General features: G+C 39.3%; 2 protein-coding genes across 2 annotated transcripts; one reads left to right on the top strand and one right to left on the bottom strand.

Moving 5' to 3' along the window:
* The first annotated feature begins 699 nt into the window (after window positions 1-699).
* Window positions 700-5,434, top strand: LOC140228411 (uncharacterized). Its single transcript, XM_072308631.1, has 2 exons — window positions 700-1,011; window positions 5,144-5,434. The coding sequence occupies exons 1-2, from the start codon at window positions 700-702 to the stop codon at window positions 5,432-5,434; spliced, it is 603 nt and encodes a 200-aa protein (XP_072164732.1).
* A 5,505-nt stretch (window positions 5,435-10,939) lies between these two features.
* On the bottom strand, window positions 10,940-16,110 carry LOC140228671 (uncharacterized). Its single transcript, XM_072308934.1, has 2 exons — window positions 16,039-16,110; window positions 10,940-12,961 (listed from the first exon to the last, which is right to left on the bottom strand). The coding sequence occupies exons 1-2, from the start codon at window positions 16,108-16,110 to the stop codon at window positions 10,940-10,942; spliced, it is 2,094 nt and encodes a 697-aa protein (XP_072165035.1).
* Between the last annotated feature and the right edge of the window lie 4,678 nt (window positions 16,111-20,788).

Raw genomic sequence — 20,788 nt, forward strand, 5'->3', positions numbered from 1 at the left:
ATTACCGTAGTCTGCATGTTACGTTCTATTAACGAAAATCACGTTGTTACAAATACATAACCATTACTGATGGCCGGTCAAGCGTGCAGGACAGGACATCTGGAGCTGCATTATAGCTATACCTTTTTACATTTTCAATGTATCTCACGATCCTTTGGAAGAGGAACTTCTTGTGGTTGAATGGAATGTGCAGGCTTGGTTCGGAATTACTTTAATTTAGGATATAACTACAACGAAATCATTGCTTCTCTTTTGTTCAATCACAATGTAGCGATAAGCAAACGAACACTGAACAGAAAGTTGCGAGACCTTGGTCTTTATCGTCGTAAAAACCATACTGATGAGTTAGATGTAGCTTGCTTTATTCTACAGGAACTTCAGAGTTCAGGGAGCTTACATGGTTATCGATGGATGCACCTGAAATGCATCCAAAATGGTATCAACATTGACAAAGAAACTGTTCGGCATCTACTCGGAGTGTTAGACCCAATAGGTCTTGAATACCGATCACGTAGAAGGCTACGAAGGCGTTTATATCGAGGACGGGGACCAAACTTTATATGGCATCTAGACTCCTATGACAAATTGAAACCTTTTGGAATCTGCATTAATGGATGTGTAGATGGCTATTCAAGGAAGGTAGTTTGGCTAGAAGCTTACACGACAAACAGTAATCCCAGAGTAATAGCTGGATACTACATGCAAACGGTTAGGAAAGAGATGGGATGTCCTCGTGTCATTCGATCAGATTTTGGAACAGAGAATAACACTGTCCGCCAAATGCAACAATTTCTGCGCAGAAATGGTGACGACCCACTTGCGTCTGAAAAGAGTTTTATGCAAGGAACGAGCCAGCATAACCAAAGAATAGAGAGTTGGTGGGGCGTCCTTAGAAAGCACTCTATACAGTTCTGGCTGAACATGTTTGGACAAGTGAAAGATCAAGGTCACTTTACTGGAGATCACCTGGACAAGTCACTGCTGCAGTTTTGTTTCATGAATCTAATTCAGGTAAATTGATATGTGTTCATGCTGTTAACCAGCTCTAGAAGTGTTGGTCGAGGTCGAGCGATCCCAATAGCTCACTTAAGCCTTTAATATTTGGATGGAGGTATGTTCTGCATTCATCCCAAAATAACAAAATAAAATAAATTTATATTTCATGGCTCAACTTTTACCAACATTGTGCACTAAACATAAAATTTGAAAAGGGCCCCTTTTTAAACCAATCACAATCAATCTTATGTCACGGGATAGCTGGAAAATAGCGCCTTGTATCCTCTTAGACCAGGAGCTGGCTGCTGGTCAATTTACCCCATCAAGCCCAAAAGGTTTGACCCCTCAAAGTTACTGGGGCCACCCCCCTCATTACAAAACTCCCCCCCTGGGCCCCCCCTGGCGGGTGTAATTTACCCCACGCAGCCCATGCACCAAACTTGGTCCAATGAAAGTACTATGGGTGTACACAATGAAAATATAAAAACTGAACACGATATCTGGTTGGGAAAGGGGTTGCCAGATCCCCTCACCCCCCCCCCCCCCCCACCACCACCACCACCGCCCATTACACCCCTTCGTGGGTTTAATTTAGCCAACAGCACCCATGGATCAAATTTGGCTGGGGGAAAGTAGGCCCCATTATGGGTGTGCAAAAAATAAAGATAAAAGCTGACAAAATATCTCACAAAGAGTAATCAAACATATCCCCTACCTTTGCTACCCCCCCCCCATTTTTTAGTGTGAAGGGCCTATACGGTTTGGAGAGGTATGAATGAGTGTGTCATAAAAAGTAATAAATGGAACTTCTTGAATTAAGATGAAGTTATGACAACAGAAGCATTGTGTGTGACATATATCCACATGCCCCATCCCACTCCCTCCCCCAAAAGAATGGAGTTATCGATATCCACACTAGAAACATACTCAGACAGTGCAGACCTTTGCCTAGCAGCTCATTTCCACCCATCCACACATGATAAAAACTGCCAAATTTCAAAAAACTGAAACATCTGCATCTTCAACACTTTACACATATAGCTATAAATAAGGCTATTTCTAATCCTAAAGTCAAAGTTGTCTATTAGATAGAGAAATTGAAATGTAGTATAATTTTGCCTTTTTGACTCTAGCTATGAATGATAGGAAGTGCAGTGACTTTAACAAATTCAGGGTTTAAGTGTTCTATGCAAATTTAAAGCAATGCACACCTTTGACACTTAAACCTATATAGGCTGAGAACATTGATGTTCTATTTATTGGTTTTTCAGTTATGACTCATGATACACTACATCTCGCTGATATAAATCCATCCCCTGTTCCAGTTCATTTGGTTTCCCCAAATAGTACTAGGTATACTCTACAAGCTATAGCATGTATAGGAAATATAGGTCTAACGTTAGATATCTAGCCATATCATAGCATATTTGAGACTTAGATCTAGTCCAAGATCTAGACTCTTGACCTTTCTTTGTTTGCTCTGTTACTGACACCAATTGTCATCCAGTGATGAAATACATGTACTACTGTCATAGGGGCCTACCAGTATAGTACCTACAATAGGAAAGCCCATCAGTTCACTTACCAAGGTCAGGAAAACACCGCCTTTTTATTGTTTGCAGACTGATGATACACATGTTGCCAGTCTTCGAAATGTATAATTGCATGCAACAAGTAAAATGTATACAACATACAAATATATGCATGCAATTAACCACACTATGGCCTATGCACTCACTGCATGTAAAATTTTGTATCACAGGTATACAGTTTCTTGTACTGTTGTACATGAGCTTGCTCCACATGCATGGTAACACAGTTGAACTGTAGAATGTTGGATACAGTTGTGATTATTTCTGCCACTTGAGGTTTTATGTTACTTATATATAGTATTGTCTGCATTACAGTATTGTTTGTATGCAAAACAACTTGAAAGGTTGAGAACACATTTGGATGAAACTTTATAAAAAGATGATAATAACACAATTACATTTTAAAAACAGATGATAAATATAAATTTTGGTAGTGATCCGGGAATCTTTATGAAATTTTGATGATTTTTATCTTACGGCAGATAAGATCAATGGAATTGGGAGTTCAAGCTGCATGAATTTGAGGTTTGCATACATGCACACTATAAGGTAAAGGCATGTGCTCAAGGTATAATGCACTACCACACAGCTGGAAGTTGATGGCATTTAAAAGCAAAAGGCTTTTATATGGGAAATTTGGCAGTTTTTATCATGTGTGGATGGGTGGAAATGAGCTGCTAGGCAAAGGTCTGCACTGTCTGAGTATGTTTCTAGTGTGGATATCGATAACTCCATTCTTTTGGGGGAGGGAGTGGGATGGGGCATGTGGATATATGTCACACACAATGCTTCTGTTGTCATAACTTCATCTTAATTCAAGAAGTTCCATTACTTTTTATGACACATTATACAACGTCCAAGTAGATCCTTGTAATTTGATTGGAGGATTGTTGGTGACGTAATATTAAATAAGTACTCCATTCAACGCGCCGTGCAATTTTGGTTCTATTTTTGCGTGCAACTTGGTTCGATTTTTTCGTTCTATTCCACGGTTCGAGAAATTGCTCGGTACTGCGTGTACTGTGTGTTGCATATTGAGGATCGCATGCAGCTAGCGCAGGTACGTGTGCGGTACATGCATGCGCGTACATAGGCCTACGTAGTGCTAGTATACGTGTATGAGCGCTAGTATAGCTGTGACCTGTATCTACACTGATTGCACAAGCCAGAAAGAGAATCGCAGTGGATCCACATGTAAGTATAGCTATATTTTTCATACATATATAGACTTCTAGGCCTACTTAGACCAAAAAGATCTACTTGGACGTTGTATAAATCAAATAGTGTATGGTCTTTACTCGTGCAATGGAACGAGATTTCGCACTCGGTGAAAGATGAGGCGCACTATTCAACTCGGCTTCGCCTCGTTGAATAGAGCGCCTCTATCTTTCACCTCGTGCGAAATCTCGTACCATTGCACTCGTGACCATTCACTATTTGTATACTCATTCATACCTCTCCAAACCGTATAGGCCCTTCACCCTAAAAAATGGGGGGGGGGGGGGGTAGCAAAGGTAGGGGATATGTTTGATTACTCTTTGTGAGATATTTTGTCAGCTTTTATCTTTATTTTTTGCACACCCATAATGGGGCCTACTTTCCCCCAGCCAAATTTGAACCATGGGTGCTGTTGGCTAAATTAAACCCACGAAGGGGTGTAATGGGCGGTGGTGGGGGGGGGGGGGTGAGGGGATCTGGCAACCCCTTTCCCAACCAGATATCGTGTCAGTTTTTATATTTTCATTGTGTACACCCATAATACTTTCATTGGACCAAGTTTGGTGCATGGGCTGCGTGGGGTAAATTACACCCGCCAGGGGGGGGGGGGGGGGGGGGCCCAGGGGGGGAGGGTCTGGCAACCCCTTTCCCGACCAGATATTTTGTCAGTTTTTATATTTTTATTATGTACACCCCTAGGCCATTCTTTTAGACCAGGTTTGGTCCATGGGCTCCATGGGGTAAATTACACCCGCCGGGGGCCATTTTGGGGGGGTCCCTGGGGGACGACCCCGCCCTCAGGTATCAGGCTGACGCCCAGTTTTGTAATGAGGGGGTGGCCCCAGTAACTTTGAGGGGTCAAACCTTTTGGGCTTGATGGGGTAAATTGACCAGCAGCCAGCTCCTGGTCTATCTGGAAAAGACGCCATAAAATCCAGTTGTTGTTATCATTATTATAATTATTATTATTATTATTATTGTGATTATGATTATTATCATTACGTTGCTTAATATAAAAACGCGAGAGTTAACCCCCCCCCCCCCCGCTCCCTGCAACCTCCCCCTAGGGCGCGCGCGGTATGTAATTTGCACGCTTCGCGTGCTCATCCTTACCGCCCCCCTGAAATGAAATCCTACCTACGCCATTGGAGGGTTTTGATATTTTCTCAGTACTTCACCATGGATAACCCACTCCATAACTGACGATACTTGTCAGCTGAAATCTCTTAAAATATGTTAGCGATAAATCCTTAAAGAAATGAAAAAGTATATTTTTATCAAATATTTATATATAATACTAATATTTATTATTTTCTTCTTCTTTGTATATGGAACAGGAAGAACTGGACAAGGTTGCTAAGGAATGGAACGCTCATAGAATCAGCCAATCAAGGAACCAGTGTGGACCATTTGGTCGCCCCAACGTGATGTACAGGACACCCCAGGTGTATGGAACACAGGATTTTCTTGTCCCGTTGGAAAACGATGAGGTTGAAGTATGCGAGGAAGAATGTACTTTCAAAAGTCAGTACCCTTGTGACAGAGACATATTTGACCTTTGCTCGATCCTGATGACTGAAGAACAACTACCTGTACCGCAGAATAGCGAAGAAGGACTGAACCTATAACATACATTGAGAATGCACTTGCTGAGGATGATTTAATCAGAGTATTTTGCATTAATTGCATGTGTATTTTGATATTAGATGAAAAACACAAGTAGATATTTTTCTACAGTGCTTGGATCAGCAACCAAGACTTATTCATATCTTTCCCCATAATGACATCTTTTCTCTCTTCAAAGAAGACTAGAAGACTGAAGCGTCTGATCCGGTTATTTTTAATTCACATATTCACCACATTGCTTAAAATGATCTGCATATAAACACAACAAAAAAGTTTTTACCCCCTAAGGAAAGTGACATAACTTTTTAACGGGGAAGTGTCAAGTAACAAAATTTGCAGGTGATATTAATCAACTATATTGTTATCGTATGTGTAAAAATCAGCATAATCCTATATTCATGAATGAACAATGGTCAAGAAAAAATGTCACTTTTTAAAAGTCACAAGGGTATTTTTACGAGCACCATATGTACCAAAAATTATTAAAATTATGGTTCTCGTGTACAATAAAAGTAAAAATTTTGCTTTTATACCAATCTTCAGACTCCTATTCATCTGACCATTAGTTTTGCGCATGGATGGACATATTTTCAAGGAAAGCAACTCTTTTTAACGCCTTTTGGTGGGTTAAGCTTGATTTTCGTGAAAATATTGGGAAGTGCATTTTTCGCCAAAAAAAAAAGTCAATTTTGCAATCGGATCGTAAAAAGTGCCTAGATTAGTAGGATAGAGTGTGATAATTGATAACATAACAAAAAGACACTAATACACATCCATCCAAGTATAGGTTTTACCCATTATTTGTTCAGTTTTTATCCCCAAAATGGATTCATATGTGATTTTAAAAAAGTGGTATTTTTTTGTTTCATGTGTGACCATTCAGGCGTTACAATTAAAATCATGCTCATTTTTGCACACATGCTTTGAGAAGAGTTTATTAAGACTATCTGCAAATTTTGTTACTAAACACCGTTCAAAAGTTATGCTACTTTCATTTGGGGGTAAACATTTTTTGTTGTGTTTAGTATTATCCATATTTCTATTTCTTCATGAATAACAGAGGGTAGCAATAAGTGTTCCTATATTTGTATAAAGGACTTTATAATAACTTTGATAAAAAGTGATATCATATCACAATGCCAAACTGATGCTTACGTTTTTTACGGTAATGCTATTTGTTCATTATCCTGAGTTCTTGAATTAATTTCTTTCAAAGGCTACTGTCTTACAATAAAAATATACTTTACTGAGACGGGAGTGTTCTTGTTTATTCGGTGTTAAATATGAACGACAGTTAATGACATAACAAGCTGAATGAAAATGTTTTATTTGAAGTGTTTTGATTGTGGCAAGTTCATGTACATATGCTTATATTTGAGTCCTCATATCTCACCCAAACTTATATAAGACAGTCCCGGAGAAATATTATTAATTGTTTTTTATTTTTCTGCTTTAAATACATGTGTATACAATGGAAACTCAGTATAACGAGGTGCTAGGGACCATCAAAAATACATGTACCTTGTTATAGCAGTAATCTAGTTTATATAGCAGGTTTATTAAACAATAAGTTATAGAGAGCTGGGACCGAATTTTTACATCTTTTTTATCAGGAGTTTTGTTATATCAGATCTCTTTTTACCGAGTTTCCACTGTATAAACTACATGTAGATGTTTTATGAACACATTTTACCGCTTACACTAATATTGTGGAAAATGGTTGGTACAACCCTACTGAAACAACAAAGGACACTAAAAGATGGTAATGACTTGTTGAGGATGAATCATGTCCTTTAATCATATGAGTGTTGCTGCTTCTAATTTTCCTTTAAAAGCACTGGTCTTGAATATATACACCCTGAACAGTAATTGCTACACAAATATTATATGACTATACAATAACGTACGTACATGTAACTTGCATACTGTGTGTCAACTATTTACACACCTTTTTGAGCAATGTAAAATATAATGTAAGGCCCTCATGTTTTTTTTCTGACTGTAAATAACCAAACAATTAAATAACACAGAATAGTCAGACCATGTGTTCACAAAATATCCTCTTCGGGGTTTATAAATGCCTTATAACCATGCTGTTCGAGTGTTTTATTGCTTTCCATTAGCCATATTTATATTTTCAAGACCATACCTTTTAACCTCTATGACATTATATCAGTAAAACTAATTGAATTGCACAGTGTGGATAGACCATGTTACTGTAGCTACACAGCTAACTGTTGCTCAGCCATATCAGATATTTTCAAATCTTTGACCATCATCATATTAAATAAATCCTCGCTCTGATGGTAAAGTATGCAAAGAGTCTGTGTGAAATGATTCTTTATGTGTGTTTGCAAAGTTACCACATAAAAAATTATATCATTACTTTAACAATGGATGACTGGATCATTAGACTTTTTTGTATTTTAGATTATTCTTTTGATACTGAGACATTGGCATATAAATCATTAATTTTCAAGATATCCTATTGACAACCCTTCTATGGTTGAATTGTGCACAGTCATACATGTACATGTACATTAAAAACTACAGATACATAGGCCTCCGCCTTCTGCGAAAACACTGTACCTGCACGTACATAGAGTTGGCAGCCTATATGGTAATAAAACCTTCCTCTAAAACAACCAATATAACATTAACTATGGCAAACTGTTACAGCCAAAACCTTAGATAAAAATATAAACATCAACACATACCAAATACGCAACTAGAGTGCTGATTTTAAACAATGGTAAGTGCAATCACCATAAGATCAAACCTACGAAACCTTTCGAAAAATACACATCATTCCAAAGCCTTTATTACCAAATCGTATACATAGGCATGTACCATTCTGCTTGAAACATGAAATATAAGACATTGGCGTATAAATCATTAATTTTTCAAGATATCCTATTGACAACCCCTCCTATGGTTGAATTGTGCACAGTCATGCATGTACATTAAAAACTACAGATACATAGGCCTTCGCCTTCTGCGAAAACACTGTACCTGCACGTACATACAGTTGGCAGCAAAATTATTCAACCCCTTTCACATTTTGGGCATAAAATAGCACTACAAATTGTGCTGTAAAGTATGAAATATTCATAACAAGACATCATAAAACGCAGTGAATTGTATGTCGTATGCAGAGATGCCAACCATTACGTAATATGCATGAGGTCAAAATTAAAATATGAATAGCTCAACTGCTGAACAATAGTGAAAGATGCGTAACAACAATGACCATACTAACATCAATGAACTGGTGATGAAAGCCTTGAATTCATATGGAAATACACATCATGCATATTCCGTAACGGTTGGCATCTCTGCATATGTAAGGGAAACATAATCTTTGTTTTCCACATGCTATCCAATTGAGATCATTCATGCGTGAAAAAATGATATATTTTGCAAACTTATGTACATTTTCTTGGATTTGTGTGATTATTGGAGCGTTACTTGCAAGCCAGCCCTTGAATATAGGCTCATAAGTCATTTTCTTGAAAGCTGACATGATATTGTATAATTTGATGTCTAATTTCAAATATTTTGGTAGGTATTACTATATTTATAGACATTTTTCAAAGAAAAACTGTTTCATTTTTGTTGCCCCGTTGACTTTTGTACACAGATTATATTTTCATCAAAATTTTATTTTTTATTTCTTCATGAAAGAAATAGAAACAACTGCAGATACAAGAATTGTGTATTAAATTAAAGGGTATTGTCACATCTCTCAGAAAACATACAAAATCATTTGTGATCATTGGTGGTTTGCAAGTTACGCTTCAATAATCACACAAAGGTAAGAAAATATACATTATTTTACATAATGGATCATATTTCTTCATGCATGGGTGATCACAATTACATAACGGGTGGAAAGTAAAGGCAATACATTATCCTTTCTATTGATATACAATGTGATAGGTTTTATGATAACTGGAAAACTGTTTCTTAATTCCAACACAATTTATAGTGTTGATAATGTATAAAACGTGAGGGGGTTGATTAATTTTGCTGCCAACTGTATGTGTTGCCAAGAACCTTGCCATCCCTAACAATTACACCAATACTGAAATAACCCCAAAATGTGTCATATCTATTGGTGTAAATTGACTTCTGTGACCTTTGATTTTGAATCTTGGATCAAAGAATAAAGTTTACCAGTAATATATCATTCCATGATACTTAAAGCAAAGTCCATTTCTGAGGTAGTACTTAGACCCAGTATAAAACTGTAAAACTTTTCATTAAAATGAGCATTGATCTTTTAACTTTGATCCCTATATGGTAATAAAACCTTCCTCTAAAATAACCACTATAACATTAACTATGGCAAACTGTTACAGCCAAAACCTTAGATAAAAATATAAACATCAACACAAACCAAATACGCAACTAGAGTGCTGATTTTAAACAATGGTATGTGCAATCACCATAAGATCAAACCTACGAAACCTTTCGAAAAATACACATCATTCCAAAGCCTTTATTACTAAATCGTATACATACCATTCCCCTTGAAACATGAAATATGAAACAATGGCATATAAATCAATAATATTTCAAGATATCCTATTGACAACCCCTCCTATGGTTGAATTGTGCACAGTCATACATGTACATTAAAAACTACAGATACATAGGCCTCCGCCATCTGTGAAAACACTGTACCTGCACAAACAATTATGTTGCCAACAGCCTTGCCATTCCTAGCAATTACACCAATACTGAAATAGCCCCCAAACGTGTCATTTTTTTTTTTGTGTAAATTGACTTTTGTGACCTTTGACTTTGAATCTTGGATCAAATAATAAAGTTTACCAGTAATTTATCATTCCATGATACTTAGATTAAAGTCCATTTCTGAGGTAATACTTAGACCCAGTATAAACATGTAGATATTTTCATTAAAAATGAGCATTGATCTTTTAACTTCGACCCCTAAATGGTAGTAAAACCTTCCTTTAAAATAACCACTATAACATTAACTTTGGCAAACTGTTACAGTCAAAACCCTCAACACAAACCAAATACACAACTAGAGCGCTGATCTTGAACAATGGTATGTTCAATCACCATAAGATGAAACCTACAAAGGCTTTGAAAATACATATCATTCCAAAGCCTTTATTACCATATACATACGATTCTGCTTCTTTCTCAGGTCACACGTAAAATTATAGTCCCCACTTCGTCTCCGAGCACAGAAGAGCTGTCAGATTACCGTGACAAAGGTAAAATAATTGTAACCATAACCCTAAAAAGGAGTCTGATATGAATATACCCTGTTTAATCAACAATGACCATGCAGTCTGATAAAAAAAGTCAATCATATTCAAACCTTATAAAACAAATATTACCCAGTGATAGGTTTTGTGAAACAATAAAAAGAGTATTTCATTCAAGATTATGTGACTCTCTTCCACATTCAACCTAGCAGTTTGTAATTCTGCACAACATTCTTGAGTATAGCTCCTTTCCTTGAAAAGTATTTAAAGAGCATCCATAACCCATAGACCACTATGTAGAATGTGATTAAACTCCTGTCTAAACTCTACGTAGTTATCATAGGTGGATGACAATTCTATCACGTTACCACAAGTGTGGCCAATGGGCCTCCTCTGGAGACCATCCAAGGAACAGAATGTAACCCTGATATCTGAGTTAGAGAGAATATCTAATCCTGTACAGAACCTAAGAAATCTTCTCAGCATGCCTTGGTTTAGTGACCGCAAGTACTTCTTCAGGTACGTTGATACCGCCTGCTCACTGGGTGAGAGATCCCTTGAGAACTCCAACTTGTCAATCACTTTTTTCGATGTCGGATGCAGTGAAGCATATATTTCACTTAAGCTTTCCTGGGTCAGCTCATTCTGAAGGTTTTGAAGGACTGGTCTCATGCAGTCAGCAATGTACATTGGCTTTTGGATGATTTCCTTATGGCCCAACTCTGAAAGGAGGCAGCTGAAGTTTTCGTTTGTTGGTACCTTTCGACAATCATAGCCACTCAGGATGTCAATGAGCTCTTCATTGTCTTCGGGGAAATTGCTAAGTGCTGATTTCACGACTTCCTTTTCTGATTCTGGGAGCAAACTTAGGAAGGCCTCCACCATGTCACCATTACAGAACGTGGATCCCCAGATTGCATTAACCATAAAGTCTTGTGCCAACCTGATGGGAAAGTACTTGTGGTCCAACCAGCCTTTTGTGATGATGCGTCCTAGTGCCTGCCATTCCTTCTCCCCATAATCATGTCTCAAGACAGGTATCCTTGAAGAGTCTCCACTTGTCATCTGTTCATACACCTCGTCCCAAAATTGGGTTATAGCATCCTTATATACTCCGTTACCCTGGCCCTTCTCTAGATCCCCATTTTGTAGAATCATATGGACAACAATATTAGCCTTCAGTATGCTTTCGTCCGAAAAAGCATTCATCATATCTGTTATTAAACAACTTCTTCGAATGAGGAGAACTTCAAATTGTGTTTGGTTAGTTGGAAAGTCATTTGTCTGTTCTTCAACCAGCTCTACATATACAGTTGGCTCATCAGTAATGACTTCAGCCAATATCTGTTCAGCTGGCAATGAGTTAACTGGGTCCCTAATCGTGACATCGAGCTGTTCCTGCACCGGAGTAGAGTGCGATGGCCCAAATGAAATAGTTGGTGAGTCTGCAAGTTCCTTCAATCCCGAAAATAAGGTGCTGGACTTGGTGATGTCATCTTCCAGACAACATACAGATGAAGATGAAGAGTGGGTGCTTGTAGAATGTTCACCAGAATTTAGCGAAATTTCAGGCAAATCAGCTTCACTACTACTTGTATCATATCCACGATCCCTCACATGAACCGTCCTCCTCTTCTTGACCTTTGACTTGCCCTTTGACTTGCCCTTAGATTTGCCATGCTCCTGTACTTTGGACACTGTGCGCAGGTAAAACCTAAGGGTTGGCATTTTTGATCTGCTGTAGAGTTGTCCAACATCTCCTTCAAGAGGCTGCTGTCGAAAGTCCACCAAGGAGCATTCAAAGTTTTCTTTTTCCCCTTTAGCTGAAATGCCATCCGGGAAGAAGAGGTCTTCTACAATTTGTAGCAGTTCAGCAGGCTTGCATAGCTTAGACACAGACAGAGATCTGATGCCTCCTCCGTTCGTCTTACGTACCTGCCTGTATCTGCCTAACATATGATCAAAGTCCATCCATCCGACATCTATTCTTCTGTCCAATCTTTCAGCATTTTTGTTCCCTAGCATTTTATGAGCTCTCCCATAGGAACAACTTGCAGAATCTTCATACCCACTACTATTTTCAGCAACCTCCCTATCTCTTTTCATCCCCAATTTCTGTCTAAGTTTACAAAGAAGCGAGTCTTTTTTGGAAGACTTTGATGAGCTGGTAGACACTTTCTGAGTGCTTTCTTCTGAAAATTTGCGCAGTGCTAGTCTATCCCCCAATAGTGGCACAAACTTCTTGAGCTCATCCTCATCCATCAATAGCAGAATGGAAGCATCAATCTGTAAATAACAAGAAGGTGAGAGAATACATATGAAAAAGAGTTAATTTTTTTCAGCAAAAAAGAGCACAAGGCTAATTGAGGAAAGGCCAAAACGTAGAAGCATTCCATGTTAACCATGTGCAAAATGAACGTCACTGACAAAGGTGGGCAAGATTTGTCGAGTGCTGTCTTTTATATTTACTTGATTGCTGCATGTATACCGGTTAATAACTACACACTGTCTCAAGAAATGCATTCAAACTATGTATTCAAAGAAACATATTATAAAATTGAAACATCAAACCAGAAATGTCGCTAGGGCGACTGGTATGCCTCCGCAGTATCACATTTTTTCTCCCATAAGGTGCAGTACATACTGCCAATGTGAGACCACAAGTTAATGTAGTGGGCAAATAATCATTATCTGGTGATTATATGCCAAGTTTCAGGACAGTACACGGAGCCACTTTAAACATATGGAAAATGGGTGAAATTTGAGCATTTCACTAGACCTCTGAAATTTGACCTCTGGCCTAGTTCACTCAATATCTAATCAAGTGATTACCCTATCACACTTCATCATTTTGGACCAGGTTTGGGGAAATTTGTTCTTTCCAGTCTTAAGTTATTGCATTGACGGATAAATTTCATGATTTGACTTTGAACTTTGACCTTTGGCCATTAGCCGATTTCACCCAAAATCTAATCAAGTAATTGCCCCATCATAATTTATACTTGGACCAGGTTTGGTAAAAATCCAGCCAAAACTAGAGCACTCGGCCGGGGGACCCGATCGAGCACATGTATCCCCCGAACCCACCCCCCATACCCCATTTGGATGATTTTTTTAGGCTAAACTGTTGAATAATGTGGCAACTGGGAACCAATGTTTGCACTTTGGGTATTTTTCAGTTGTTGTCACAGAATTTACCTTGTGCCACTACAGGTTATTAGTAGGAGTCTTCAAATACACTGGGTCGTGATCACTGTAGTAGGTGTGTAGTACCCCTGATTGCAGTACAACACAGTCTCTGGTGTATATGTGGTCTAGGAGCTGCTGCCGGACCCGCTTCCTACAATAGGCGTCTTTGTTTTACCATAATACACCTTCATGCCAAATTTGAAGATGATCTAAGAAGAACTGCAGCCAGCAGAGCGCTCACAAGAAAATCTCTGCGGCGGACGCGGACGCGGCGGCGCAACGAGGCCAAATCCATATTGTCCTCATTTCTTCATAATGCACCATAATGCACCTTCTTGCCAAATTTGAAGAAAATCGGACAAGAAATGTGGCTGATAGAGCACATACAAGAAATGTGATCTGGCATCCAAGTCGGAACACTGAGGGCGCCCTCACCACAAACTGTTGTGTCCTACATGTTGAATGACCACCCATACACCTCCTTTACAAGTCTGAATAAAATCCATTGGGTAATAATCAAGTTATTGCATAAATAAGCACTTTTGCAAATTTTGACCTGAACAGGGTGACCTTTGTCCCTGTAAAAGCAGAACAGTGGGGGCAGCATTACCAATAGGTATAGGTGTGTAGAATTGACTATGACACATTTACATGTACATACCAAATTTGAAAAAAATCGGTCAAGAAACACAGTCAGGATCGCGCACACAAGCAGACCCTGAAATATTTACCTTTTGGTGTATAGAGACGGAACAAGCGAGGGCGCCACCACTAAAAACAATAGGTGTCTTCATTTCACCATAATGCACCTACATGCCAAATTTGAAGAAAATCGGACAAGAAATGTGGCTGATAGAACACACATAAGAAATGTGATATGGCATCCAAGTCGGAACACTGAGGGCGCCCTCACCACAAACTGTTGTGTCCTACATGTAGAATGACCACCCACACGCCTCCTTAGCAAGTCTAAATAAAATCCATTGAGTAATAATCAAGTTATTGCATAAATAAGCACTTTTCCAAATTCTGACCTGATCAGGGTGACCTTTGACCCTGTAAAAGGTAGAACAGTGGGGGCAGCATTACCAATAGGTATAGGTGTGTAGACTTGACTATGACACATTTACATACCAAATTTGAAAAAAATCGGATAAGAAACATGGCCAGTATTGTGCACAAAAGCAGACCCTGAAAAATTTACCTTTTCATGTATAAAGACGGAACAAGCAAGGGCGCCACCACCAAAAACAATAGTCTTCTTTGTTTTACCATGATACACCTATATGCCAAATTTGAAGATGATCCGAAAAGAACTGCAGCCGGTAGAGCGCTCACAAGAAAATCTCTGCGGCGGAGACGGCGGCACAACGAGGCCAAATCCATAGTATCCTCCGAACTCTGTTCGGGGGATACAATTACTCAAGTTCTCACGTAAACGAATGTGGACGGATGTACGGACGGACGGACGGACGGACGGACGGACGGACAACCCAAAAACATAATGCCTCCGGCACCACTTCGTGGCGGAGGCATAAAAAGCTTTACCTTTATGCTTTACAATTTCCTTAGCTATACCACGGCTTGATATCAGCAGGCACCCGGAACACATGGGCGCCTAAAATTCAGGTCTGGGAGCCCAAAAGTGAACAATTTCAATACAGAGCCCAATACAAGGGGAGCCTGGGATGTCTGGACCTCTAACCAAAAGAGTTAGTGTGGAGCCCTGGCTATACAAATGCAAATGTTTCATGTTTATTTCATGGATAAGATATATCATACCACTCTCATAATAACTGCCCCTATACAAGCCTTAGGACACTATCCCCCCCCCCCCCCGGGGGGGGGGGGGGGGCACTTCCATTACAAGGCGGACACCATGCTCGTACAGAAAAGAACATAAAAGGGGTTGTGTTTCACAGATGATGTATGCGCATACAGTGAAAAGGATATCAAACTTGACAAAATCGGGGAAAAGGGTATACTTTTACAACAGCTAATTTACTTGTTTAGAGTGGGAAAAACCTGACAAAATTAATACTTGTTTGGGTATTCTGAGATGAAGCCTAATTACTTGTTTAGGGTCCATTTTGAAAGTTCATGTACGAGCATGGTGTCCAACTTGTAATGACAGTGCCCCCCCCCCCCCCAACTATTTCAAAAATTGATCTCACCTTTTCTTCTCTCATCCGTTCTATAACACTTCTGTCCATGCCTCTTTCCTCCATAAATGCACACAAATCCATCTTGATAAACCTACAATAAACAACAAAAAAGTGTTAATTAGACATTAATCTAATAATCATGGAGGTGCTTGTAAAAATTAGATGATTATACATGTAGGCCTATGTTGCCAAGTTATTCTACCAAATCACACAGAAATGTGTATTTCGAAATCAAAGTAATATATATGCGAAAGAATGAGATAAGGGAACTGACGTAGCGCTTAATTCCTTTCTTTATTTTATACAAGCTTTCGGCCCCTGGCCTTCATCGACTCTGTACAATCAAGAAATGACAAAAATAGACACCAAATGGATGATAAATGAACACAAACTAAGGTGAACAAGTGTTCTGTGGATGACAGCTGTTATGTCAAAAGAAATTAAGTTCAGATATAGATAAACACAATAATAAACACAAACTAAGGTGAACAAGTGTTGTGTGGATGACAGCTGTTATGTCAAGAGAAACTAAGTACAGATATGTCTATATAGCTATCTACATTACAAGTAACATTTTTTTTTTTATAGCTAGAAGGTGGAATTTTCAGCTGGCTTGCCTCGCTTGCTCGCAAAATAAAAAAACGAAATATGGTTCATACTCTGAGTAAAGGTTCAAATCGCCTAAAGTTTTCATTCAAGTAATGAGGATGTACCTCTGTGGTATTGTTTGAAAACATTTTTTGTGGTTAACTGGCAGCAAAAAAACAGGTCCTACATCCCCCCCCCCGCTTATTTAGTCTATCCTTCATGTTGGAACCTCCCAAACCCTTTCCCTGCTCAGTCCTTTACTCCGTGGCCGAAGATATTCGGCATCACTCAACCCCCCATAATGAAACTTTGCCTAAATGGTTAGGCCTATTCAACAGAGTGATAAGTTGCCTAAGTGGATATTAGCCAAAGTGGGTTTAGCTCAAATGTGAATTAGACATAAAGGTAATTAGAAACTTACAAGAGACCCGCGGGTCTAGCGCTCACCTGAGTATCGCAAGTTCACCTTTCACGCAGTCACTAATCTAAATTATTCACAGCTCTACTAAAATTTGACCAGGCATTCTCAAGTAGAAGATGAAAATGTACAATAAGGGCCCAAAAGATTCCTTAATTTGGGGGGGATTGGGGCCCCCTGGGGCCCTCTGGGTGGGGCATGGTGCCCATTTTGATAAATTGAGATCCTGACCCCCTAGGGATGCTACCTGCCAAGTTTGACGAAATCCATCATGAGGTTTTCAGGAAGAAGATGAAAATGTACAATTCAGGCCCCCATTTGGACCTTCCCAACCCCCCCCCCCTCGTCCCCAAAGAGGGGCACCCCTGGATCTGCTATGAACAAACTTGAAACTACAGTCATTAATGTACTCACTTATAGTATTATCTTAGCTCTATAACTTCTGATTCTACAGAAGATTTTTTTAAAGATTCCTTCATTTTTTGGGGTTTGGGCCCCCTGGGGGCCCCTGGGTGGGGTATGGTGCCCATTTTAACAAATTGAGATCCTAACCGTTGGGATGCTACCTGCCAAGTTTGGTGAAAATTGGTCATGGGGTTCTCAAGAAGAAGATGAAAATGTACAATTTAGGCCCCATTAGGACCCCTCCCCACCCCCTCCCCTGGGTCCCAAGGGGGGCACCCCTGATTCTGCCATGAACAAACTTGAAACTACAGTCATCAATGTACTAACTCATAGTATTAACTTAGCTCTATCACTTCTGGTTCTAGAGAAGAAGATTTTTACAGATTTCTTTAATTTGGGGGGTTTGGGCCCCCCTGGGGGCCCCCTGGGTGGGGCATGGTGCCCATTTTAAGAAATTAAGTTCCTAACCCCCTAGGGATGCTACCTGCCAAGTTTGATGAAAATCGGTCCTAGGGTTTTCAAGAAGAAGATGAAAATGTAAAAAGTTTACACACGACGGACGACGCACGACGGACGCCGGACGAAGGGCGATCGCAATAGTTCACTTTTAAGAGCCTTTGGCTCAGGTGAGCTAAAAATGAATAATAGACAGAATGATGATTAGACGAATCAAATATTAGACAAGCTGGTGACTAGACCAACTGGCAAACAGACTAAGTGGTGTTAGACTTGATTGAATGGACAGACCAATTAGACGTTAGACTGAATGGTCATTAGACCAAATGGTCATAGAGTTTAGACCAAATGGCCATTACACCAAATGTACTTTAGACTTTAGACTAACTGGTCAGTAGACTAATTGATAAGTAGCCTAAGTGGTTATCACTTAAGACAAAATGAAACTTTGCCTAAATGCAATTTACCCGTGATACATATACAAACTATTACTACGTTTGAAGACCATAATGTCAAACCCCATGCATAATATATTATTATTAGCTGCTCCATTCATTAACCCTTAATAATAATATAAGTCCTAGCACGTTTTAGCCGACCGGTTCTCAAAGACCAGACTTAAGCACCACATGCTTTGGCCTGGAAATATTGTGCCTAAGCCCCCATATTGACGATGGAAGCTAGATTTTTAAATGTTGACATTGTTTTGGAATTTCACTACTGAACTTAGATCACCGTCAGTGACTTTTTCTCTGTGTGTAATGCAGGCGCGCCGGAAGCAATTCTGGATTGGGGGGGGGGGGGGGGGGGGCAAACATCCCAGGGGGCTCCCTTTTTTGAAGGGGAGGGGGCTCAGTGGCATACACAGGGGGCGATACGACGCGTAAAAATTTTCAAAGAAATTTGAAAGCGAGGGAGCGAAGTGAATGAGCTGGTTACGAGCACTGGCATAAATTACACATATAATCTTTCATTTTGTGAGCAAGCAAAGGGAGCGAGCAAAAAAAATAACACATTTTTCTAAGTTACAGTGTACATTAATACAACATTTTCTTTCCAACTCTTCTCCTTTTTCTTCCTCTTCCTGTCCCCCCGCTTCCGGCACCAATGATGTGATGTGTTGATTTGCATGTGTTTTTTGATACTTAAGTGCCCTTGCGTGTGAAAATGTGAAGTTATTATTTGCGGTCGAATGACGGGCACTTTATCCAGTTTGATGGAAATATCGCTAAAAAGTCAAAGTTATTTTGTTGTTTTTGTTGCTGTTCGTATTCTCTTATCTCAAGTCAAGAGGAGCAACAAAACTGAGTGATCCATTTGCTGTTGTTGTTGTTGTTGCTTTTTTTTTTAAAGAGTAGGCCTAATAAAACTCGTTTAGTAAGGTTTTAGGGATTTTGTTTTGCAGTTTAACTTAAGAATAAATGAAATAATATGCAGTTCCCAGACCCAGTGCGATCTGATAATTAACGTTTGCACAAAATAGCACTAGCAGCAGAGACCATCCAGAGTCATGAGACCCCCTACTGGCCCTAGGCGGCCCTATTCCATAAGGGGTGTCTTGCAATCGGACTAAGTTAGGTCTATATACAGTCAGCTTATAAACACACACACACACACACAAATCAATATAGAACTAGACCCTGGCCTAGACTATATTTCATTCGGCGATAGTCTACAGTATAGATCTAAAAGTAATAGACCTAGACTCTAACTATTAGATTTACAGACTAACGTTAATAGACCCTAGACCACTTTCTATATCTGCTCCACTGAGACTAGATTCTACATCTGGCTTCGCCGTATTCTTCTCGAAGAGAGCTTAAAAATAAAATGTTCAAAGACTCATCCAACCTGACAGATTTTTTTCTGATTAGGTCCAGATGTAATGAAGTTAGACCCCAGCCTAGGTCTCTAGGTCTAATTTAGACTAGTCTATTTAGTCTATAGTCTATTTAGATCTACATCTGAGTTGCTGTTACTAGTGTCACTGATAGTGTTAGACCCCAGTCCCCTATCTTGATTCTTATCTAATTCAGACGTAGACATAGACCCAACAGTTGTTAGATCTAGTCTAAATTCTAGAGCTACAGTCCTAGTTAGTCCCAATGTTAGTCCCCTAAAACTAAAGGCTAAAGTTTAGGGAACTAACTTTAGGACTAACGTAAAGTTTAGGGAACTAACGTTAGGACTAACTTCAGATCATCTAGGTCTAGAATCTAGACTAGATCGATCTAGGTCTATTTCTACGCCTGCATTAGATAAGAATTAAGATATATCAAACTTTAACTGTTAGTGTAAGATCGTGGTTTCTGTCACCACTCACGAGCGCGCACGTCTTCACTGTGTGCAAAGCGGTGGGAGTTTGTCACCAGCAGCGACGAAATGAACGGTAATGAATGGAGTATGAAATGCGTGGTGAGAGAAACCACGATAATGCCAATATTATTGTTATCATTCAATCATTGATTAATTGGGGGGAGTAATCTTACACAATGAAAAGCAGGCATATCTACGATATGACAGACTACGAATCTTCCGATGATGTCCTACCCGAAACTCAGGGCAAGCTGTCCAGTCCAAGTTCTCACAAGACATGAGCTATGCCACGGGCATGCCCCTCGCCAGCTAAAATAATTCTGTGCGGGTGACGTGATCACAGCCACTATAAAACGCGCATGCAGCGCAGGGGAAGTGACAAAAGTAGGATCCGTAATCTGTTTTTACAGATTATAATCTGTTTAAACAGATTAGTAGAAATACTGTAATCTGTTATAACAGATTATAATCTGTTTAAACAAATTAGTTGAATTACTGTAATCTGTTTAAACAGATTAGTAGAAATACCGTAATCTGTTTAAACAGATTAGAAGAAATACCGTAATCTGTTATAAC

The sequence above is a fragment of the Diadema setosum genome, chromosome 5 (assembly GCF_964275005.1).
Source record: "Diadema setosum chromosome 5, eeDiaSeto1, whole genome shotgun sequence".
NCBI lineage: Eukaryota > Metazoa > Echinodermata > Echinoidea > Diadematoida > Diadematidae > Diadema > Diadema setosum.